The sequence below is a fragment of the Camelus bactrianus genome, chromosome 13 (genome assembly GCF_048773025.1).
Source record: "Camelus bactrianus isolate YW-2024 breed Bactrian camel chromosome 13, ASM4877302v1, whole genome shotgun sequence".
NCBI lineage: Eukaryota > Metazoa > Chordata > Mammalia > Artiodactyla > Camelidae > Camelus > Camelus bactrianus.
In genome coordinates this window covers 31704161-31729732 of record NC_133551.1, presented here as the reverse complement: position 1 = coordinate 31729732, position 25572 = coordinate 31704161, and the positions used below count along the sequence as shown (strand labels likewise).

Here is a 25572-nt window from a genome sequence, read left to right as displayed (position 1 = left end):
TGTGTGTATATATGTATATACGGTACACCACTACCAGTGGACAGTCTTAGCGGATGTCTCCCCACTCAGCCCTTTTTGTGGATATATTGTCATATTATAAAATCACATCATTATTTTGTATACTGCTTTATATTTCATCTAAAATTTCTGTAAATTAGACAAGTTTGGTATTAGGTTTCCTGTCAAGAAAAGCATTGAGAAATTAGAATTCATGATCAGAGAGAGAAGGAATGAAAATATAATCCTCCAGAGGATTAAAATGACAGTTAGTGAAAAATCTCTCAACGATGATTACACAGTCAAAGAATGCAAATAGATATTTACCCCCAATTGGAAAATCAGTAACTTATTTGGACATTTCTTTCTCCCCTTTAAGATGATTTGGTTAGATAAGAAGCTCTGAAAAATCTTGTCCAGCTGTGATGTGCTGGTTCTCCATGCAGCTCACTTACTTCCTTATCCTGGCTGTTTTTTTCTGTTGCACTGGATTACTGATGACTAAATACAGTAGCCTGAAGTGCCTAAACCTTTAGAATTATAACTGTTCTTTAGTTTCAGATGTAGGTCAGACGTTAAAGGGGCTGGCTGGCATTTTAGTATTTTCCTAAATATAAAGGTCATCTCCACCTAATTGATCCCACATGTGCAGTGTGCTTTAACTGGTTAGAGCTCTCTGGACGCTCAGGTTTTCATTAGGTAATGGCCACACTGCCTGTGAGATTGCACGGAGACCCATATGCAGAAGGGAAGAGGAGGAGGGAGAGCCTCTCTGAGTAGAGACCACTGACTGCTACTCATTTTATTATCGTTTAGTTAAACTGTTAAAATAATTTTCAAATTTTATTTTATAGTGACTCATTTTTACGTGGTTATAAAAATCTTAGGAATGTAAGCAACATTTGTTTTTGTTTTTGTTCTGGGTGTGTGCTTACGTTTAAAAATTGTTACTGCTTTTCAAGGAACAGATGATCTGAGAACTGGAAAGAATGGCACCTGCATTAGGTGCCACTAATAGGACCAAATAAAAACCTGCCTGAGTGTTGCTTTATTAGATCTATGGGCTGAGCTTCCTGGGATTTAGGGTCAGAAGATGGGAGTTTGAGTTTTGAGCTCAACTCATTTCAGACAAGTCCCAGCCCTTCAGAACCCACGCATGTTGTGTGCTAAGATGGGCATAATTGCAGTGGTGTCCATCCCTCACAGAGACTGTGTGACCTGTTGCCTCTTTATTTTTAAGACTCTACGTGGTATGGGTTCCTGAGTCATACTTAAGCTGCTTGTGGGATTCCCAGTTATGGGTGGTTTCTCCTCTTAGCAACCATTTCTTTTTCATTCATCTCTCAGTGGTGAAAAACGGTAAGACATGATTCATGTCCACCCATGTCTACGGGGACCATGAGGACTTTATGACTTTCTAAAGTGGTTTGAGAAAGAGACAAACACAAGGAGTTAATAACAATAACAGCGTTCTTCCCATAAGAAAACCTTCCAGCCTGCTATGACTTATTTTGAAATTTGTGAAGTCCTGAGAGGGCTGACAGTTCTGTAACATGGTTTCTTTTAGAGCCTAAAGTTTAAAGAGACCCAGGGTGGGAGGAGAGAATTAGGGAAAGAAGCAGTTAAAGTTTCAAAATTGATGAAGTGAAGCAATGTCCTATTCCTGTAAATGCAAAAAGCTCTCCAGATTCATTTCTTTTTTCCATGTAAGTCAGAAACCTATTCTTTTGCTTCTGGGTGTCCGGAGCCCGGCTCTTTGAGCGCATAGCTCCTATAGAGAGAGAAATGGTCCTGTAGAGACCATTTCTTAGTGCCCCTTCCTTCCTGAGAGCCTCTAGTTTCGGTTTACATCGCTGGGTGGTGGAATATCAGCCTCAATTAATTATGATTCTTTCACAAAACCTCCAAGGAAAGGACGGCTACATGCGTCATTTAGCCAGAGAATCCTGAGCAGGCGGAGTAACTAGTGGAACTTTTCTAGGCACTTAGTGAACCTTCGGTGTGGAGATCCTGCCTGATTTTTTTGTTGGGTAGAGGGAAGGAACCACACAGGGAGTTAGAGACGGCTTTTTTTTTTTTAAGGACATCTTTGGCAAAATTGGTCAGAAAAATAACTTGATTCCTATTAAATGGCCTGAAATGGGTGAGTAGAAGACAGTGGAGCCAGGTGGGGGACAGGTGCAGATCTCCTTGGATTTGAAGAATGGGAATTCTGTTTCCCTGTCTACCTTCCTACCTCTACAGATAAGTCAAGGGTGCCCAAATTTGGAATCCTTGAGTGCAGCACTTGTGGCATCTGGACAGCACTCCTAGCTGGCATGTCTACAGTGTGCTCCTTACCGTTTATTACCCAAACATTGTGAAGCCACTAGATTCCTCTTGACTGGGGCCTTCACCACAAATCTGCAGTCCCCCTTTGCCGACTTGAGGTGAGAGTGGCTGCTGCCTTTCTTGGGGAAGCCTCATGATTGTGTTTGTGTGGTAACAGTGCGAACACGCTTTCACACGGTGCTGTTGTGAAAGCATTCTGTGTGGTGGCATCTGCTGAGTTTTTAAGGCCTGGAGGAACCGAATTTTGACCTGATATGGTCCAGTCTGATAGTCTCTGAGTCTTGGAGATTTTCTATTCTTCTTTTTTTTTTTTTTCCTTATACCTTTCCTCTATTCTTTTCATCATCATTGAAAACTGATTTCCTTTCTCTCTATTTAAAAGTTAAGCAGATTTTACTTTCCCTTATAATATTAGAATGAGTATCCATACCTATAAAAGGACTGTTTTGTTTCTTGTAGTAGAGGTCAGTAAGTACTGACTGCCACATGGTCTGTGACCTTCTAATTACCAACTCCTTACAGAAATTAAAGTGGGTTTGCTAAGACCCCTCCTTAGTGAGGGTCCGATGGTGCACCCTGTTTCTCAGTTGTTGTCTTGCATTGCTAACTGGCCCAATACCGCGGAACCTTAGTGTCTCTGCTCCTGCCAGCACTGACTTATCACATCCATTGTGTATGTTAATGTATGTTGCACGATGCAGAATGAATTCTGGGAAGGAGAGGGGGACAAGTTTCTGAAAGATTATCTCCATTTATAATGTGAGCTGCACTACTTCAGAATTCTACAGTACTTATTAGTAAGCCTGGTATTTAAAATCCAGTCTCTTACATGGTCTAATTATGTGGATAGATAATTATTATCTCAATGTCCTAATGTGAGTTAAGTTTGAAGACTTTTTTTTTCTTTCCTGTTTCTGAAAGGAGGTCCAGCTTATTTACTGCAAATGAAATAAGAAGTATTTTGGAGGAATTGGTTGACATTTAGCATTCGGGTTTGAAATCCCTCTGACTGTTAAATATTTAATGTGCTGCAAAGCATCCTTAAAAATTAAATATGAATGAGTTTTAGAAAACCTTGCAGTGTATAAAAAATTGAGGGTTTTTCCCCCCTCATTTCAAGTGTGAGTGTCTGCCTAGGGAATCTTAATTATTTTTAATGAAGATGACATTATATATTTGATCAGCATGGGGATGTCTTAAATCATGAAGTTAATATAAATAGAAGCCTTCTGAATAATATCACAGCAGAGATTTACTTTGAAATAAATTACTAGTTTTGTCTCTGGAGGTTAATCACTCTGCCCTCTTTTTATTTTTGGTGTAAAGTTAAAGAATAAAGTCAAATGACCAGAGAAAATATCTTTGTTGGAAAAAAAATTTTTCCCTAGGTTTATTGCTTTGCTAAAGCTAGTGCTTTTGTAGACTCTTGAGATTTGGAGTTTGTACTATACACATTTTTGTGGAATCTCTGAAAAGAAGCATGATCATTACTATTATTATTCAAGAATAACTTTGTTGATGTTGATATTTGTAATCACATATAATTTTTTTCCTTTTAAAAAAATCCTGATAATCGATGACATTCCCGTGATTTAATGGCGTGGGAATAAAGTAGAAGACTCCTGGGTTTCTTTTACAATGCTGACATGTGACATTAAAAAAAAAAATCATACCTATATAGTTTCTCACCATATTTTCCTACTTTTTGTTGGATAATATGCTACTGTAGTTGCACGCTGTCCTAAGTATCAGTTATGGGTGGGGAAAGGGAGATTTGAATCCGTGAGTCTATAGTCTTTTTTGTTTTGTTTTGCTTTATGTTTTTCTCTTGACACAAGAAGTTTTATTGTGATAAAATATATATATAACATAAAATTTACCATTTTAACCATTTTGAAGTGGACAATTCCCTGGCATTGAGTGCATTCACATTGTTGTGCAACCATTACCACCATCCATCTCCAGAATTTTTTCATCTTCCCAAACTGGAACTCTATCCATTAAAGAATAGCTCTTTATTCCTCACTCACCCAAAGCCCCAGCAACCCCCATTCTACCTCCTGACTACTCTAGGTACCTCATGTAAGTGGAATCATCCAGTATTTGTTCTTTATGACTGGTTTATTTCACTTAATACAGTGTTTGCAAGGTTCATCGATGTGGTAACATGCGTCAGAATTTTATTTCTTTTCTTATTTTAAAAACATTTTTTTATTGAGTTATAGTCATTTTACAATGTTGTGTCAAATTCCAGTGTAAAGCACAATTTTTCAGTTACACATGAACATACATACATTCATTGTTACATTCTCTTTCGCTGTGAGTCACCACAAGATCCTGTATATACTTCCCTGTGCTACACAGTACAATCTTGTTTATCTATTCTACATTTTGAAATCCCAGTCTGTCCCTTCCCAACCCCCGTCCCCTTGGCAACCACTAGTTTGTGTTCTATGTCTGACTCTGTTTCTGTTTTGTATTTATGTTGTTTTTTTTTTTAGATTCCGCATATGAGCGATCCGTGAGTCTATAGTCTTGATGCTTACTTTTGTAAAAGAGTGTGTTATATGTGTTTCCAAAAAATGGTTTTAATTAAATTTCATGAATTGTTCTTGAGAAACCCCTTTTCTAAAATAAATGGCTTAATGTTTGTGCTCTTGCTGTTTGAAAAGAATGGGCTAACTTTCAGGAGATACGCTTCTGATTTTTTTCGCCTTTGCAGTGATTGTAGAGAATATTGCTTCTCTTGTCTGTCTCTCTCTCTCTCTTTTTTTTCATTTTATCTAGGTAAAACTAACAAACTAAAAATGGAACCTATCATTGCTGGTCCTGTAATTACCTAGCTTTCAAACTTCTTTGGCATTTTTGATACATCTCTCAGTAGTCCACAGCCATCAGCAACTGAGAGCTCAAAAATGCCCCTTGTGTCCATTTTCCTTCTTTTAGTTCTAGAACCATCCCTCACTCTAGCCCTGCATACCCTCCCCGCCCTTGGTGCATTACAATTCCAACAACAAAAGTTATCATTTGTTGAATACTTACCTTGTGCTGGCTACTGTGTTAGTGAGATAAATGAATTATCTTATTAACATATATTAATCCAATTAATAATATCTAATAACAATGGTCCTATGAAGTAGGAAATCAGGGGACAGAGGCGGGGCTTAGAGGTTAGGTAACGTGCCTGAACTACTCAGCTAGAGATTGGCAGAGCTAGGATTTAAATCCACAACAGCCTTTGACACTGGTGTCCATGCTCAACGCTATATTATGGCCTCACTTGCTAATAATGGGTCATATTTTTATCTATTACTGCCAAATTATTCTTCTTCAGGTCCAGATCTGATCACTTCACTGCCTGGCTCTATAACATTACTTCAGAGGCTCCTTACTGCTTCTGAGCCTTCACAGCCTTGCTTCTAGGTCCTCCGTGATCTTACCCAAATCTGCTTTCTCATCCTTGTCATTGTTTGTGATTGATAAGGATTGACTAACTAGAAGAGAAGCACAAAGGAAAAAAGATGCCTTTCAGACTAACATTGATTTGATCCAGTGAGGGTCATTTGGTGTCTCCTGAAGGAGCACAGTGCCTGGCAATAGTCAGGTGTCCTTTGTGGTCAGGATCTGATAGCACAGAACTCTTCTTTTCAAGCTTAAAATTGTGTTCAGCATTTTGCCCTGTAGTTTAATGGGAAAAACACTGGTTGCTGGCACCTGAACAATCCAGCATTACCTGGGGCCATTTGATTTTCCCAATCTTGCCTCCACAGTGAATCTCAACATTCCTTCCTAGAGGTTTAAGACTAGCAACTTTTAAATGATAGGTGAAAACTTAGCTTTACGAAATGACGTTTGAGATGAAAATCAAAGTCATTGACCAGATCTTAGAAATCCCTATGTATACATCTAGGTGGGGGAGTTAATTAGAGAACGACCAAATTTAATAATAGTTCAGATGTGAAGTGAGACGTACCTTGAGCCTTATTTACCTGTAAAGAGCGATCCAGGGTTTTTCTCTCCATTATTAATGGATCAGCTTTTTTCTTGAACAGTTAATTAGTAAGAATAAGCTCATTTTCATCTTCTTTTTTTAGGAAATAAGAATGAAATAAAACAAATATTTCTTCCTTTTTTCTCTTTCTTTAGCAGAAATTTGTTCTTAAAACCTTACAATTAATTGTGTATCACATTCAACTAGTTCTATAATGCAGAACAAGTCTGGTCGTTTCATGGAATGTTTCTCCACTGGCTTCATATCTTAAACTTGGGATCAGTGCCTTGTGGACAGAATGGAAAGCAGCCTTATTTAATGCCTGCCCCAGACCCCTTTGAACGACAACACTGCAGCGGTCTGAAAATCAGACAGCTACAGGGAATCCGGTTCACTGCAGTCTAATGCGGTGCTTCTGCCAAAAGCAAAATACTCACCTGCCTGCATTTTGCCTATGGACTCTTCCAATTATTCATTAGGGTTGAAGGGATTTGAGAAGGGAGGAATCCAGGCAAACATCTAATTTGTCAGGAACTGAATCCCAGGACTCTTGATGCCTGGCAGTTACCTCTGCCATCTACCTCACCTTTGCTTTCACTGGGGACGCAGGGTGGATGAGAATGTATAAACAGGCTGTAAGTGCACACAGGCGTGAGTGCGCGGGCGTGAGAGAGGGAGAGACAGGTGGGAAGAGAGAACTGGAACAATCACAAAGAAGGCCTCCTTGAAGAACTTACTTTGGGGAGGGAAACAAGGTCAACGAGAACATGACCTCTGGCCAAATTTCTATCTGTAGAGTGTGTTTAGAATGATTCTCAGCTTGCGAATTTGCTTATTACTCCCGGATGTCTCTTTGTTGTTCAGACATAGAAGTGTTTGCTGCACCAGCACAGGCGGAGTGTGTTTATACACTGATGGGCTCAGTGGGTGATGCTGCTTGCTGTCTGTGGCCAGAGAATCTTCTGTCACAATTTTGGTTAATGCCAGACTCACACTGTTACCTATAAACTGACAGCTTCTGTGGGACGTATTAAAAGGTAGCATTACACCATGTAGTCAGCAACAGCATGCCTACCAAGAGAATTCAAAGATGAAGGAGAATCAGTCCTTGTGTTCTAGAAACACAAGATGTCAGGGGTGGGGAGAAGTTACGTAAACAAATAATTGCAGTGTGTTTTGTTAAGTGTTAGGATAGTGGGATGCCCCGGTTACATAGAGATTAGGAAAGACTTTCCATGGAAGTGAAAATTAAGGAAGCCTTAATGATGAACGTATCAAGAAAATTAGTGGCAAAGTACATTCTAGGCAGGGGAAGTGACCTCTTTGAATGATTCCCTGTGTTATGAATTCCCAGTGGGGTATATTTGTCTCACGGTCTGTGTACAACTTGTGCCCTTCTCATGAATTCATTAACTGAGTGGTTCTAGCTGCTACAGACAGTGGGAACAAAACAAAGTCCCTTTGCACATGTGGCATACATGGGAAGACAGACAGCAAAGAATAAAATATAGGTCATGGGAGATGTGACAGGAGCTACTGGGCTTGCTCTTTTGTATAAAAGAGTATTTGAGCAGAACCCTAGAGGCAGGAGGGAACAAGTCCACCCAAAGGCAAATATTTCAGAAAGGGGAAACAGGAAGTGCAAAGGCCCTGTGGTTGGAAAGTAGTCTACAGGTCTGAGTAGCAACCTGGAGGCGGTTGTGTCTGGAGCAGACAGAGTGGGGAGAGGGCAGGAGAGAAGTCAAAGGACACACAGGATATAGGTAGGGGTTTTGGAACCAGGGTAAGGACTTGCTTGCGCTTTTACCCTGAATAGGTTGGGGATCCATTGGAGAGTTTGTGCCTGGAAGTGACAACAGCCTTGGCCTTAGAGTCAGACATATTTGAGTTCAAATCTCTCTGCCACTTTTACTAGCTCTGTCTGATTCCTTACCCATAAAATGAGGCTTATTCTTCTTACCTTGAAGGCCATAATGAGGAGGAGTGGCGTGGTGGTAGTGGTAGTATTAATATTAATAGTAGAAGAGGTAGATAACAGGAAGAGAATTTGTTTCTGTTTATCAGTATCTTAAGAGGCAGAGTGTGAATGAGAGATGACTGCAGGGTGAGGGCAGTGACTTGAGTGTGAGAGGTGGAGTTCTGAACAAAGCTCCCAAATCAGGCTTTGCGGACACTGGGCTGTGGTTGCTATAGATGAGGAAAAACGCAGATACCTGGGTAGCTGTGGATAGTCGTGTGTATCAACAGCAGCTGGGCCTTTGGGAGACTGAGAGCTGTCCAGCCCCCTCCAGTTTTGAAGCGGTGTATTAATAAATAAAGAAATGCGACAGTTACCAACACTGTTATATTTGAATATTTAATATTTAAAATATTTTAAATATTTCTACTTAACACATTAACTCCTAGGCAGCATAATTGTGCCATTTATGAGCTAATTTCAGTGTTTATTTTTAAAGCATGAATTTCGAGGATACTGTACATGCTTGGCGTGTTCTGTTAATGGGATACAAGTCCAAAGTTGTGCTATGATTTTATCTCTGTGGCTGTGTATAATGTCTCATTAGGAGAGAAAAGCCAACATATAGATTTGGGGCTTTTGATGACTATGAACCCCAGGCCAAAAAAACCAACCAACCAACCAACCCCCCTGTTATCTCCCCTACTCTGCACATCAGGCCTTAATATTCCCTTTTGAACACAGAGACTGAAGCTCCAGGCAACTTCGGGTTGTGTTTGGATCAGATGCGCCTTCCTCATGCTGGGCACTGCCCACAGCTTCTGCAGCGTCTGCTTACCCCTCCCCCTTCTCCTTTGGGAGGATGGGACTAGCTTAGCACCACGTTTTCCAGAGCCTAGCTCAGAGCCAGCCCATCGTCTGTGCTCAGTAACAGAAAACTGAGCTGGGCTACGGGAAGGTGAGCCCCTCCAGAACATCCAGCTGGAGAAGGCTGGACAAAGGAAGCTCACCAGCTGCTCTAGCAGTTTGAGGGACCAAGAGAGCTTGATCCCAGATTCGAGCCATGGCCTCCAGGGAAGCCTAGAGCTGAGGTAAGAGTGAGCCCACCCTGCATGGATTGGATGTGTGACTTTGGAGGAAGCTTCCTCCTCATTAGTTTCCTCTTTCCTCGTTTGTAAAACAGGGATGCACTCTCCCCCCCCCCGCCCCTGCAGAGTGGAGGTAAGGCAGAGCATAGCAAATCCAAGTGCTCCTTCCTTTTCTTCCTCCTGTCTTTCCAAGAAGCCCCACCCGAAGCTTATTTCATGTCTAATTCTGAACTTGGTGGCTGCAGGTGGAGAGCAGCTGTTAGTGCCTGGAGATCTGGAACGTGCCCCTTTTCTCCCTCTACGCGGTCAGCAGTAGTGGGACTTGCTCTTTCCTTCCCCCTCTCTCTTTTCTTTCTTTTTTCTTTTCTTTTTGAAAAGACATTTCTTTTAGCCAGGCCATACTCTAGGGAAATGTGGATATGTACAAAAAATTGAACATAAGACTATTACTGATATCTCAAGGAGATTCACAGTAGGAGTGTTTGATTTGAGAGGTTCACTAGTGTAGGACTTCTCAAGCGGCGATTAGTAGGCCACCTCCATCAGGACTTCCTCCAGGCTCTTGCACGGACTGGCCTCCCCGGGCTTGTGGACTCATTCACTATGGAGGTAGGGGCCCAGGAATCTGCATTTCATTACAAGCAAACAGGATTTGTTTTGTAGCTCTGAAGTTTGATATCTACTGCCTTAGTGATGGAAATCCAATTTGTATAACTTACTGAGCACCTACTATGTGCTCTCATACTCCTCACAGTGACTTAAGTCCTCACAGCTATGACCCTAGGTGAGGTATAGTTTACGTTACATAAAGTCACCCATTGAAAGGGCATAATTCAGTGATTTTTAGTGTATTTCCAGAGTTGTGCAACCATCACCATAATCTAATTTTAAAAACATTTTCATCCTGCAAAGAAACCTTATACCCATTAGTAGTCACCGCCCAAGGATAGATATTATAACACCCATTTTTAAAGACAGGAAAATGGAGGCTCTGGACATTAAGCAACATGCCTCCAACCCCCACAGTAAGGAGCGGAGCTGAGGGCTGTAGTCTGACTTCCTTGCTTCCAGAATTCATGCTCTTTCCACTAGACCATGCTCCCTTTCAGGAACTCAAGACAAATGAAATATTTACGTGGCAGGGAGGGTAATTTGAAGTTCTGGTTTTATCCTCATTCTGTAGTTTTAGATAATATATTTTCCATTCCCATTCTGGCATTGAAGGATAAATAAATAGGTTTTAGTTTTTAGTTCATTGTGCAGCGCAGTCCGATTTTAAAAGTTCCGTCAGAAATCAGCATGACTGAAAGTCGGGAGAAACCAGCGTTTGGTCCTGTCCCTGGTTGTGACCTATCATGTACCTTCTTTGAGACTCGCTTTCCTCTTCTGTCAAATGAGGAAGTTGTACCAAATCCTTTCTTTATTCATTAAGCATTTACTGAACTTTTAATGGTGGTTACACTGGATGCTGGCTATTCAGAGAAAATGGTGACCATTTTAGCAGCAGCTATGCCTCGTTGGACAAAACATCTGCCCTAACTTGTCACACACTGCCCTAAATTGTCATCGCATCCGGTTTTAACTGCAAACCTGGTAGGTAGTGATTATCGCTGTTCTGTCTCTGTGGGATTGGAGGTATGTTGCTTAAATCCTCAAGAGGAAACTTAGGCTCAGAAGGTTTAAATAATTTGTGCTGGTCACACAGCTAAGGTGGATGAGGTCTGGATGATTCCAAGGCCGGGACCTTAATCCCCACAGTCCTCTCCAGGTGAGCAGGAGCTGTTTTTGCCTTCTGTGAGGTCACTGCTAATGTATCTAAATAAATACTTGCAATCCAAAGTGAAAGTAAATATTCAGTGGTGGCACTAAAGGAGGTTTAATCTTCTGGCCCCTTTTTGGGTAGGTCTGGGAAGGTGTCTCAGATGAGCCCATGGGTTCTGTTGGAAGCACAGCTGATTATTGCATTTCTCCCTCTCCTGTGGCCCCTATCGGCTTAGCACGGGCAGGTTGGATTTTTTAGGACTACTTTCCTCCCCCAGCGCTGGCGCTACTCTGCAGGAGGTAAGGAACTTTGTCTGTTGAGCAATACTAGGCCTGGAGGGACCAGCGCGTCCGCAGTAGATTTTCCAACTTCAGTTTACTCCTTTGGCCTCCTTGGCATGTGTTTACAAAGCCTCAGGGTCAAGTAATCTAGAGATTTAGTGTGTGCTCAGACAGGTGTTCCCCACCAAGTACTCAGCAATCAAAGGGGAAAGTCACTTTTTCAAGGACCCAGCTTGCATGTGGGTTTCCAAAGAAACTTGAAGAAGCCTGTTCACTGAGACTAGGAGCTCAGCTTGTCAAGGCACCGGGAGCTAATGTGAAAGCCATTTCCTGAAAATAGAGCGTTTTAGTAAGTCTTGTTGCTGTGGAAGGCTTCAGAAGTACTGATGGGGAAGGGTTCCCGACATTGGGATGAGGACATGGGAAATCTCAAATGACTTTTTATTCTTGGAAATAGTTGTTCTTTTTGAAGGATTTTTAAAAATTACGATTTGTTGAGCTCTTAGTGTGTAAGGAATATGTGCTATACATGCAGGGAAACTCACAAAACCCCTAGGAGCTCACTATTATTATCACCTCTGTTTTACAAATTAGGAAATGGATCACATCTAACCTCTGCACAGCCACCCAGCAGCTGGTAATAGAGGTTTTTTGTTTGTTTTTTAACTCCCCTTTCACATTCCTATTTTTTTTAGCCCTAAAAATGAAGAAGAAACTTAATCAGCATTTATTTATTCATTAAAATTATATTGTGACTGAGCCCAGAGAGCCATTGTTTGTGGAGAGGTTAGGTAAGGATTATTGTTGAGAATCCTGGCCTGTCGTGCTGGAGCCGGTACTGGCAGGGTTGTTGCCATGGCATTCGATATGCGTAACAGGCACCCTGGCTGTGAGAGCCTGAAAGACGATACAGCCAGGAGGACCTGGTAGACGTTTGTGTAATCATGTTAGCATCACATTTATTCCATAAAGGCTAACTGCTCCGATTCCTGTCTTAATTTATACTCAACGTGTTCAAGATTGGTTTTCTCCATTTAGATTTTCATCTGAGAATATTCATCCTTGAATACGTGGCCATCCCTTCTGCAACAAGTTTTAGAGATAAAACATCTTTCTTGACAATTTAAGTCAGATTTCACCAGCAAATTAATTTTCTTAAAAATCCATTTCATATGACAGAAAGACCTAGCATTAGTAGTTTCTCAAAAGTCTAACAATTGATATTTCAATAAGATTCCAGCGCAATAGTAGCATGGGAATTTTAGGATCACCAAGTTTTATATAATCTAACCCAGGTTTGTTTGTTTTTTTATAGTTAAGTGAAATTTGGCCTAGGGAGGCTAAATGACTTCATCAGGCATAGAGCTAGTTTATACAGAGTTGCAATTTGACATGATTAATTATTAGTTTTTGTGATAAATTATGATTTATAGTTTCCATACTAAATGATTGTACTAAAAAGGCATCTCTTTAAATAAAAGAATACACTAGAATGGCATTTATAAAAATTCTATTTAGCTATGGCATATATGAACATTTCCTTTGAAAAATATCCAAAACAGCCACAGTAGTATATTTTGAAATGTCAAAAACTAGTTTTCAACTCTGAATGCAACATTGCAACTATGCTTTAAACCCAGACAGTTGTTTTTCATTGAGTTATTTTTATATTATTGTTTTGAACAAGTATTTCTCCATCTCATTCCATAGTACTGCTCTGTGCAAGTGCTGTAGGGATCGTAAAATTGAACAAAACAGTCCCTTCGAGGATTTTACAGTTTTACGGAGGCGATAAGACACCTGGGAAACTTGAATTCAAGGTCCCTCAAGTGTCATACCAGGGATCGAAGACGATCCAGTTTGTTTGGTTCCTAAAGCTGCCACAGATCCTTGGAATAGTAATTGGTTTCTAAACGGACTGGATTGGTTTCTTTGTGAGAAGGCCTAGGGACAGTTGAGGGAAGGGGGTGCATGGTTCTGAGCATGTAGAATATAAACGTTCTTAAAGCACCTAGTTCATCATGTCACTCCCCAGCTAAAAATCCTTTTAACAGCTCTTTACTTCTTGGCAAATAGACCTTTATTCATTTACTCATTCAAAAAATATTTACTAAGTACCTACCACGTGTGTAAAAATCCAACTCCTCTTCCTGGCTTGAAAAACCTCCACAGCCTAGCCTCATCATTTCTGTTCTATTTAGTTCAGTTTTCTTCCCATAAAGCTCCCCTTATGAAACTGACTTTGTATCATAATTGCTGACTTCAGGTTCTCTCTGTAACACTGTGAGCTTTTCTAGAAAAGAAGCAATCTGCTCATCTTTGAACACCCCATTTCCAAGTACACAGGCCAGTGCTTAGTAAGTCCTTTTTAAGGGTTTTTTTGAGGCCAAAGGATTTAGAATGTAGGGTCCAATGTGGGCAGGGATTTTGTCATGCTCCTTTCTTGTATCCTTAGTGTCTAGAACAGTGCCTGGCCCAGAGTACTTAGTACTTTGTGTTTAGTACCATGGGACAAACCCTTTCTGCAGTGCTCTCGCCTAAGCTCTTTTTCTCTTTTCCCATTTAAATCCAACCTCACATTAAAGCCCAGGTCTCATCTCTTCAGATCTCTGCTCCTCCACCCCCGAGAACTCTGACAGTGCCTTGGGTGTGCGCCAAGCACACTGAGTGCACCGAGTCTCTATTGCACTGTCACTCTTCCTCCTTTTTAATTTTTAATTTCTCCTCCCAACTAGAGAGCGAGCTCCTTAAGAATATGGAGCTACATTTTACGTGGTTTCCTTCAGAAAGGACATGATGGATTAACTGAGTTATTAATTAAACATAGTCATTTAAGTCTGGAAAGTTAAGCATTTCAGGGTTTCCAGTTCCCTTTATCCTTAATGGATGGATTGATTCCCGAAGACCTGACCATTTGTGTGGGTTTATACACACAGAACACTGCATACTGAAGGCTTATCCACTTAAAGGGCCTCTTTCTAAGAATAAGTGCACGGCCATTTAAGTACCTCCCCGCTTTTTTCTTCAAGGTGAAATTTTTTAAAAGCCTTAATGGAGATCTAGGGGGTAGGGAGTGGGGAAATTAAGAGTTAGGGGAGTGGAAGTAGGGGAGTGGAAATCTGGCACCATCTGCAAAGCATTTGGGGAACTCAACTTTCCATTTCTGAGAGGTTGCCATGTGCATTGTCATGAATATTACTTATAGTCAAGTTACATTGGCTAACGGCTGAATCTCACCAACATGTGGAACTGATTTACTTGCTTTTTCCCCTCCTACCCCCTTTGAAAGCCAAAACAACAACAACAACAAAAAGTCAATAACCCTTCAGAAGCTTTATTGCATTTAGGGAAGTGTTTCCGTCTCGTTTTGCCTGCCTTTATTCTCCTGGTTCATATTTAACCCCTGGCTCTCCTGGTTTGAGTACTGTAACAGGAAATCAAGTGATCAAGGCTAGAAACTTTGCTTGCTGAGATGATTGCCTTAGATTTTCCCTGCTAAATCACACTGCAGGCTGTTCCTTTTCCCCGGTAATTTCTTTTGAGGGACAGAGTGGACCAAAACAGGCAGCCCTTTGTAAAGGTGACACTTGTCACCGACTTGTGACTCTCCCACAAGCTTTCTTACTATTCAGAGCTCGTGTTGGTTTGAAGGGTGTTAAGTTAAATACCATCAGACTAAGGAATTTATAATTTGAGTTTTTTGCACTTGAAGGGGCTGTGTGTGTATGTACTCAGACCCTAAAGAGGACAGGGAAGGAAAAAGAGGAGTGATGAGGGGAGACTCTATTAATAGATTGTTGAGAGAAGGGGAACAGTTTTTTATCTTAAAGAGAAAGGATGATTTCTTTCTTCTTCTTTTTTTTTTTTTTTTTTTTTTTTGGCTAGCTGGTCGAGTGACCATCTAAAATCATGGTTTGGTTGATTTAATGCCTAGACTAATGGATACATACATGCTTATTTATGCTTATTATGTATGATGCACTGTGCTAAGGAATCATGGCCTGGACCCGCTGTCAAAGAATCCACAACAAAATTAGAACCTAGGAATCCGAAAGAGTGGAAGGAAATAAAGTATAATGTACATGGTAGTTGGTTTTTCACGAGTGGTTAGACATTAGCTTTGTTTTCCCCTCTTCTTCTTTTACATATTTTCAAAATTTCTACAGTGAACACATTGTTTTAATTGTAGCATAGGCAGTCTTTGCTGCAGAAATTCATAGAAGAGAGAGATTACCTTTGGGAGGTTGTTAAGAATGAGGTGGAACTGAGTTGGTAAATATTTATACAGGGTTTTTTCTCCCTCATACCTCCAACTATCATAGAATAATTGTCGTAAGAATATTCTTAAGAGTAACAATAATGGTATAAAATAATAGAATAACTATTAGGACTGTTTGAATAATTATCACAACAGTATGTGAAATAGACTGAATGTTTTTAGTGCACTCTACATAAATTCATCTTCATATTTATGAGGGTAAGTGAGTTAAGATATGTAGAGTACTTAGTGCTGGACAGATAACGTGATATAAGCAATAGCTATTATTGTTTTTTATATATAGCAACCTTAAAACAAAATAAGGAAGTCTGTTGGGGTAGGACATGAGTGCCTGGGGTACCGTTTGCACAAGGTCATCTATTGTGTACTGGTTCATCTTGTTTTAAATTCCTAATCTAGGCCTTTTCCTCTGCCATGATTTTTAGGACCTAAGCATTTCCTTTTGTCATAAAACTGGAATAGCCCTGTTTCTTATAAGTCACTGTGGTATTCAAGATTGTATTTTTATACTGAGGATGAAGCAGGAGCCCCTGCATTTATTTTTTCCTCTGAAAGCTCTTAGGGTGATGATCTAGTGCAAACAGTTGTTTGTAAAGTTTAGTTGTAACTCTGAATGTCTGTCCCTTTTTGTGTGTGTGACAACTCTGCAAAATATCATTATCCATCATATAGGAAATACATGCTCTATTTTGAGATTAGGGGGAATGGGGGAAAGAATATATGTTCTGGAGTCATTAGTCACAGGTAAGCCCTATTACTATTTTGGTCACTTTCTAGATTTTACCTAAGTTTTCTCTTAGTATGATTTTTACATAGAGGATGAGACAAACTTTGGAGTAAGGCACATTTTGCATTCAGACTTGGCTACGTTCTTACAATAGCCTATACTTGAGCAAACTAAACTCAGAACCTGTTTTCTCATCTGTAAAATGATGACATAGTAACTTATGAAAAGATGTTGTGTTAAGTGAGATAATGTGTTGCAAAGCACCTGAATTCATTCTGGCCCTTGTTAATATACACGGTAACACAGTAACACTGTTATGTATAATGTACCCCTCCACATACACACATATAATTAGAACAAACTTTGTGTATTTAAATGCTCTTTTAAATTAAAATATTAACAATAACAAATCATTGTAAACACTTACTAGCTGCATAATATATTTTTGGTTGGATGAAGAGTAATTAATCAGTCCCCTATTGTTGGATATTCAGGTTATTGTTGATTTTTACTTTTAGAGGTAACCTTTTCAATATTCATGGTAAACTATTTTCCTGAGCTACCCATATCCGGAATGAATGAGTTAGAGATTTTTTTTTTAAATGATGGAGATTTACAGTGCCAGATTTGTGACCTCAGAATGATAAGCCTCCTTAAAGAGCATCATTTTTCTAGATTCCATATGTTTAATAGCTTGAGGTTAAATAAGACAATGTCTAATCTGGGCAGGAGTGGTCCCTTAAAACCTAGTAAAAGTTTATTCATGGCATATACTTAGGGGAGAATGAAGTCAAGCATGTATTTTCTTTCCTGAAACACTTACTTCCCTGTCCAGTGCCATTAATTCCCTGTCCGGTGATTGTTGGAGTTTATTTTAATGGCAGCGCTTTCTCTTTTAATGGTCATTGTTGATCATCATCATGTTGAGATAACAGTGGTGATCTATACTTTCCTCCCCTTTGGCCACGATTCTTGGAATCGTAGGAAGAGATCCGGAGCTCAGTGAAGCTATTAGTGAACTGTCAGCCAAATTGGCTTGGGACAGAGACCTGTAAACATCAAGAGAATAAGCTTTTGAATAAAAATTCAGTCCTGCATTTTCCTGCAAAGATCAGGGAGGAATACCAGCAGAATCTCATTAGGGTTGTAGAGGTATTTATTTCTTCGCTGTGGTATTGTGCTGTACCATTCATTTAAATATCTAGTTAAAATTTGGCAGAGCTGTTAGAGGAGTGAAGGTGGGGCCAACTGTCTGGACTGACCATCTTATTAAACACTCATGCAATTGTTCCTGTTCCAGTGAAGTGGAATTCTCTTGCCATCTGCTAAGCAGGTTCAATTAAATAGAGAGATTCAGGAGGGAAATATTGCCAGTAGGGTGAGTGGGTCGGTGAAGTGAGGACCTGAGTAGGATTAAGGTGCAGCCTTTAAGAGGTGGGAAAAAGTAGGCTACATGCGTGCATGCATGCGCGCATGCGCACACACACACACACACACACACAGCAGGATGGCTTTTTTCTGCTCTTACATGAGAGGCAGGGGGAACTATATTCCAGTGTTACATGACTCTTTAATTTCCAACTTAATTTGGGTTGAAACTTCTCTTTGGTGGAGGAGGGGGAAAGCTGTGCTTAGGGAATAAAACAGCAGAATATGCAAAGAGATTTGATTAAATTGTGTTATGTAAGTTTAGAGCATGCAGGTTGGATGAGAGTCAGATCAAGTCTCCTTTTTTCCTGCTGAAAATTCAGGTTAGTACAGTACCATTGGATGGGAAGCTGAAGAACTAAGTCATGTTAGGCACTTAGAATATAAGGGAGCAATTAATATGTAGCCTCAGGGAAGGCTCCAGAGACCTTATCCGTGAATTTCTAGGTGGCTCTCGGCATTGGTACAGGCCAATTTCATCTGGATTGCAGACTGGGGTGTAGATTTTTCAGAATTTAAAATAGCCCATATTAGAATTTATAATTGTATAGATTCTTGTCCTTTTAAAGAATCCATAAATCATTTAAAAATATATGAAAACATTTGACAAGGGTGTATTTTAAAGAGACTGCCTAGAATGTAAGCTTCAAGTAAATTTATTGAAGTATAGTGTACATACAGCAAAGTGCACAGTCTTAAGTGTACAGCTTGATGAATTCTCACAAAAGTGAACACGTCCCTGCAACCAGGACCCAGATTAAGAAACAGCATTTCAGCACCCCGAAGCGGGCTTCATGCCCGTTTCTGTTCACTCTCCCACAAAAGGTAACCACTATCCTGGCGTCTAACAGGCCAGGCTAGATTAGTTTTGCCTGTTTTTGAACTTGAAATAAGTGGAATTATATTGTGTTCTAGGGTCTGGCTTCTTTCACTCATTATTATGTTTGTGAGAGTCATCACGTTGATGCGTGTTGCGATTGTGTGTTCATTTCTCATCTCGCCTGAATATTCCACTGTGTGAGTACACGCAATTTGTCTCTTCTCTTGCTGATAGGCATTTGGATAGTTTCCAGGTTGGGGCTCTCTCTTATGACTTGTGCTGCTATGAACATTCTTAAGCTTTTCTTTTGATAAACATGAACATATTTCTGCAAGGTACATACACCAAGGATGGGGAACTGCTGGGTCATAGGATATGCGTATAATTAACTTTGGAAGATAACTGCCAGTTTCCCAAAGTGTGTGTTTTAATGAGGGAAAGGTCAGTTTTGTTTTTAGATCAGAGTACTCAGTTGTCCTGGGTGTAAGAATAAGCAAGTCATCTTGTTGTGGTGGTCTTTCGATTATGAAAATAAATATACCTGAGAAAGAGGATTCAATAAGCTATTTCTCCTTAAAATAACCTGTTAAAACCCGTCACCCATTTTAACGACCTTTTCACTGTACAATAAAGCGTATGTATTTTTACTTCTAGTATTTGATGAGAATGAGAAAGACGACGGATGGGCAAGGACGAGCAGTATCTTTGCCTTTACTTCCAGGGATTTGTACACTGAGGAGAGTTACTTGAGAGGTTGTGCTCACATTAACAGTTCAAATTTCTGGAATTCCTATGGTCCTTCAGGGACCTGGAATAAGGGAAAGCGACAAGTTGGAAATAGAATGTGGAATGCCCACCTACCCACACCCCCTGTTACTGAAGGGATTGCTCTTCTTGTCCATGTTGTAGGAAGACTTTTTCCCATGTCTATTTTTCACGTCCTTTAACAACTAAGAAACTCTTGAGGTCACCAAAATGTCAGCTCCGTATGTCATTTGGAATTCCTGACTCAAATGAAAAAAAATCCCCAGAAAACTCTGTATTCTATTCCTTTCACAGTTTTAAGTAGTGATAGAAAGTAATAAAAGATTAAATCTTTGTCTAGGACACTTATACTCCTAATGTTGGTCTCATATATATATATATATAACTTTGTGTATATATGTGTGTGTGTGTGTATATAAAATCATACGAGCATGTTATATCTTGCTTAAAATGGATAGAAAGAAGCCCCCCAAGTTCTCATTTTTTCCCCCTATAGTTGGTATTAGGAGTCCAAGATTATCCTGAACAAAAAGGTGAGATGAGTAAATTTAATAGCTTTGCTAGAAGCAATGCCTGTTTTTAACTCAAGCCCTAAATTTAGACCTCAACACTTGAATTTTTCACCTGTGATACATTTTCTGACTTCTGAGCCGTAGTTTTTAATCTGTAAGATTGGTTTCAGATCACTGCCTCCCACACAGGGCTGTTGTGGGGATCAAATGTGATCATTTATGTGAAATTGTAAACTAAGAAAGCACTAAGCCTAATAATAATAAGCCTTTGAGAGCTGGGTTTAGCAGTCCCTGCATTTTAAGAAAGATTGCAACTGTCCGTTAACCTAGCGCATAATGGAAACTCACTCTGTACCTTGAAATCTCATGCGCACAACTAAGCCTGAACTTTTAACCTTGGACCAGACGTGACTGGCTGACTTGTTCAGTTGTGAGTTACTTGTCTAGGTTCTGCTGGCCTTTCACTAACACCGTTCCCCATGGGGAGAAGGAGAGGGGCAAAAACTGCTTGGTGGTAGCACCAAACTATTTATTCGAGCAGGTCAACTATAAATACCCATCAGTTCAAGTTAGGATGTACTGCCAGTAAGCTCAGGTCATGTCATTTTGCTAGTAATGTGTTATGCAAAACTTTTGCTTTTTCAGAGCCTTTTGAATTTTGGAATTACACTTAAGGTTTTGTTGATCTGCATGATGTTTGGGTGTTAGCTCCTAACAGGAATGTTTCTCATATGCGTCAAGCAACCATGTAATAAAGGCTTAGGAGACAGTGGGGTTAGTAGCGCCATAACTAGTATCACACTGCCTAGGTTCAAATTCCAACCTTGCCAGGTGACTTTGGGTAAGTTATTTAATTTCCCAGGGTCTTAGTTTTTCATCTTTGGAGCTGCAGTAATTTTCTTATGAAGATTAAATAAGGTATGTGCTGAGGTACAATGTGCGTTGCATTAGGCACTCAATAAAATATGCTTCTGTTTCCGCACCTGTGTAATGGAGATAATAGTGCCCATCACAAAGGTACTTTATGAGAGTTAAATAAGCATACAGATGTAACATCTAGTGTTTGCCCCACAGTAAGCATTTAATAAATAGTAGCCAATATCATTATCACCATTACAGTCTACACCTTTCCTGTCAGCAGAGTCATTTTTAGGAAAGTAAAGGACAATAAACACCTGTTGAATGAATGAGCGCTGCATTGAGAAATTACAACCATTCATAATTAAAATTTGCCAGACTAATTCCATCTCAATCCTTCCCAAGTATGTTTGCTTCCTTTCCCCCTCCCTCCCTGCTCTGTCCTCCCCCAGCGCCAGCGCCTTGATCTTCCTTCATTTGCACAGCACTTGATGAACTTGGTGCTTGTCTTCCTCACCACAGCCGTGCAGGTTTGTTAGGCTGTCTGGGAAGCTGTCCCAGATGCTGACAAACCTTTGGCAGTAGGATAGAAATGAAAAAGGGAAATTTTGGCTGACATCTCCAAGTCTTGACTCCTTACTCATCTGGAGAGAGTTCCAGAGCTATCTTTAAAGTTTTAGGATAAATGATGAGGCTGCTGGGTTTTTTTTTTTTTTTTTAAGCTTCTAACAATACATTTCTTGGATTCTCATTTTTTTTAGTTTGTTATATGTTAACCTCTTGTGATTGGCCGGTATTAGTAGGTTTGGTAAAGTCGTAAGTCTGCAGAGATGTTGTAAATGGAGGCAGTGTCTGCAGGAGTGGGTGCTAGCCAGGCAGAGACCAGTGGGAGGATGTGTGTGCTTGTGTGCCGCAGTCTGGGCTGGTGTCTTGGCGTGGCTGTCACACTTCCTGGCACGTAAGAACTAGATCCTCTCTAAAGGCCACACATACTTGGCAAGCCCTACTACATTACTCTTTCAAGAGGGTGCTCGGGTATTGGAGGTGATAGATAATATTGGGTAGGTACCAGTTGGACAGGGACATGAGAGAATATGGAAAGAATCCTTTTGAAAGAGCTTTATTACATTAGATGGTAGTGTCTGTAAACAATTAGGGCATTCACGGAGTGCAGGATTTAAATGAGAAACACAACTTTGTCAGATTATACCAGTCGGATAAAATGGCATGGGCTCCGGAAATCTATAATTAAATGTATTTTTGAAAATGAAAAATACAGTGTAACATCTGGTTTATTTCACTACAGAAGTGCCTGGGTATTGCTTACATATGTTTGATTGACTTTGGCTGATATTTGGATTTCTCTGTGTAAAATAACTCTTGATTAAATTTTTCTGCTTGACTCTATTTGTGTTGTAAACAGATTATTCACACACACACACACACACACACACATTCATATAGAAAATGGCTGTCTTATTTAGAAAAGCTAATGTTCGTTTTCTTTTCCTTGCAGCGGATATTCAACTCCTTTGTTTACACTGAGAAAATCTCTAACGGAGAAAGTGAGGTACAGCAGGTAAGAGGCTACTTAGTGCTTGACATTATGTGTCTTGCTTTTGGACGTGGCTTCATTACTTTTCCCAGTCTCTGCATGAGGTTGTCTGTGGTTCTTTATATATGATTTCATGTACATCTTAAGCAAGATGGTGACAACCTCCTACTTCAAGTACTTATAAGCAGTTGAAGTTATGGTTATATATGGATGGTTTTCTGCTATTTGTGTTATACTTGGAAAATACTATGTTTCCTTTTTATTGTTTTGGAAATTCCTAAATTACTCACATTTTAAAATATTAAAAATTATTTCATCTGACATAGGAAAAAGTGCCCAGGCTTTGGACTCGGACAAACCCCGGGTCAAATTCTGGCTTTCCTGCCTACTCCATGGCTCCCAGTAAGCAATTTTAGCCTTTTGAGCTATAGTGTAAACTACACGTTAGCCTCTGAGCTAAATCAGGTGAACATAATATCTGCCTGATGGGGTTGTGAGAATTAAATGAAGTAATGTCAGAATAACTGAGAGTAAGGGAAATCCTTTGGTGGAAGATTCTGGCCTAGAAGCAGCTGAGTGGATGTTGGTTGCTTTTGTTCTTTACTTTTCTTTCCTCTTCTTGTATTCTTCCACTGCCTCTTTCCTCCCATCTCCTTTTAATGCTCTGTGGGGTCAAGAAGTTCTGAGGCCAGATTCTATTTGCTTTATTTATAGCTGGCTTCAGATGGACTGACTGCTTCCTAAATTAAAACATAGTGTGGGTGACCTTGGTCATAAATAATGCATCTGTGCTTGAAAAGAAGAGTGGTAAAGAGGATTCTGGGTTTTAATTTCAGCGAATCCACCAACTTCATTACACTGTGTGACTGTCAACTGGTAATTTGAAGCTAGGTTGGAAACTTAAGTAAAAAACAGCCCAAGCTAAAAACCGGAATGTAGCAGAGTGCTTCCACAGAATAGGAAGATAACTATAGGAAAATACATAATAATCGAAACTTTCTGAGGTTTGCCGCCTTTATTTTATTCATGGAAAACAGCTTGACTTGATAGGAACTTCAGAAGTGCTATACAAGAGGGAAAAGTTTTGCAACTGTCATTGAAGTGAAGTTATTTATAGGATAGTTATTTATTTATAATAAATTACTGTGGTTTCTTGAAGTTCAGCATTTCCTGTTTATAGACATTAAAGATTTTTTATTGGTTTCTGCAGGTTAAATTTAGAGGACACAGCCATTATGTAGGTACCCTTTTTCTTAGCTTTAGATATTTTTAAAAATAAGTGACCTGAAATTGTAGTGAATGTGGTTTGCTGTATCAAGTCTTATCTTCATAATTCCCATCTTATTTTTATTCTAGCAAAGTGGAAAGTGCTTTAGGGTCATGGAATTTAAAAGGGTTTTTTTATAGGGGAAGGTTTCTACACAAAGCACACTCAAGAAAACTTTTTGGGAGACCAAAGGCCATTTGATAACACTTTAAAGAAGCTGATCCAGGGGTATCAGTTTGCCACTTTCCTTGAAGTAACAGATACAAGTTGTTCCTTCGGCTCTCTTTAAACATGAAAGTTGTTTTGTTTTCTTGATCTGATGTCATTGCTTTACTTATCTTGCTGCGAACAAGTCTGGAAGCCTTCCATGACAATTTTTAAAAATTACAGCAGCTGATGGAGCACTTACAGAACACTGGTGATTTCAATATATTATTACATTGATTTTTCCATGTAATCTTGAAGGAAAGACACTGTCCTTATTACAGATGAGTTAAGTGAAACTCCAAAAGGTAGAATAAGTCAGCTGTAGTCTCATGGCTAATAAGAGAGAGAGTTTCAAAAATAAGTTTGACACTAAGTTCTATTACCTGTGTTTTTATTTCAATGGAGTTTATTTTTTTAGCTGATATTTTCATACAAAACAGGAGTTTGCTGAACTGTCTTTAGCTGAATTAAGTGAAATGAAGGAGAATCACCACCTTGTCATTTCTACATCTCCTCTTTAATTGGCAAAAAGTCCTCTTTTCTCCTGACCCACAAGTTACTTTTAACTTTTCTCTAGTCTATTGAGTCTGTCCTCTGGAAGAAGCCTGAACAAACTAGATCTTATGCCTTTTTTGCATCCAGTATTTGGAGATAAGTTATCATTCCGCTATCATTTATAAAAGTTTGTATTTGCATATTTACAGGATATTCTGCTCTCACTTCAGTATCATGGTACTCTTGTGACTTGAATTGGACAGGAGTTATCCCCCTTCTAAAGTGAGAAAACAGAGACTCCTGGTGTCTCCTCGTCTTCTCGACTTGATTAATAACTGCCCAGGACCTCTGGGCCCTGTGATCCTGGACGGTACCCAGGATGAAATCTTTAGGGCAGTGCTTACTTCTTCTGTTCCCTCTTCTAGAAAACAGCCCCCATCACAGTCGCTCACACTTTCATACGTTATCTCCCTGAAACTTCAGAATAACTCTGTAAGGTCGGGGGAGTTACTATTACTAACCAAGTTCCGAAAGATCAAGGGTCCTAGCTAATAAGTAAGTAAGCTGGCTTTTTTTAAATTATGGAACACATCAAACATGTAAAGAGCAGAATGAAGAAATTCTGTATTAAAATGAGCATCTCAGCCTACTACCCATCTAAAGAAATACAGCATTACAGTACTTAGAAAGCCCTATTTTGACCGTCCCAGGTGGTATCTCCCTCCCTCGCCCAGAAAGAATTCTATCCTGGTTTTTTGTTAGCCATTCCTTTGCTTGTGTGTGTGTGTGTGTGTATTTGAGAGATACATATATGTATATATGCATATATACGCATATATATCAATATCCCTCAATTCATTATTTAGCTTAGATGGGGAGAGGGACTGTTGACCTCAGGTTAGGAATCCCTCTCTAGAGTAGAATTACTGGGTATCAGAGTGTTCAACGTGACTAGACAATGCCAAACTGCTTCCACAGTGGTTGCCATGGGTTACTTTCCTACAGACAGTGTAGAAATGTGCTGCTCTGGACCATCTTCAGTACTTGGTATTGCTGAGTTGTAATCTTTTGCTAATGGGGTGCCTGAAATTGTATCTAATGAATTTGTTTTTCTCTGATTACTAATGAGGTTGAAATGACTTTGTACATATTTATGGTACATTTTGTGTGTATGTGTGTGTTTTGTTGTTGATGTCAAATATCCGCTAACATCTTTTGTCCATTTTTTAAACTGGGTTGTCTGTTTATATGA

At 39.7% G+C, this 25572-nt stretch overlaps 1 protein-coding gene across 6 annotated transcripts in view; it reads left to right on the top strand.

Moving 5' to 3' along the window:
* CACHD1 (cache domain containing 1) overlaps positions 1 to 25572 on the top strand; it is a 230649-nt gene that overhangs the window by 56054 nt on the left and 149023 nt on the right. For all 6 annotated transcript variants that reach the window (XR_012511191.1, XR_012511193.1, XR_012511192.1 and 3 more), the window contains exon 2: positions 22313 to 22375. Coding sequence is in view for 2 of the 6 variants with exons in the window: in XM_045512456.2 (XP_045368412.2) it covers positions 22313 to 22375 (63 nt within the window). In the remaining 4 variants the exon portion in view is untranslated. The remainder of the gene's footprint in view (positions 1 to 22312; positions 22376 to 25572) is intronic.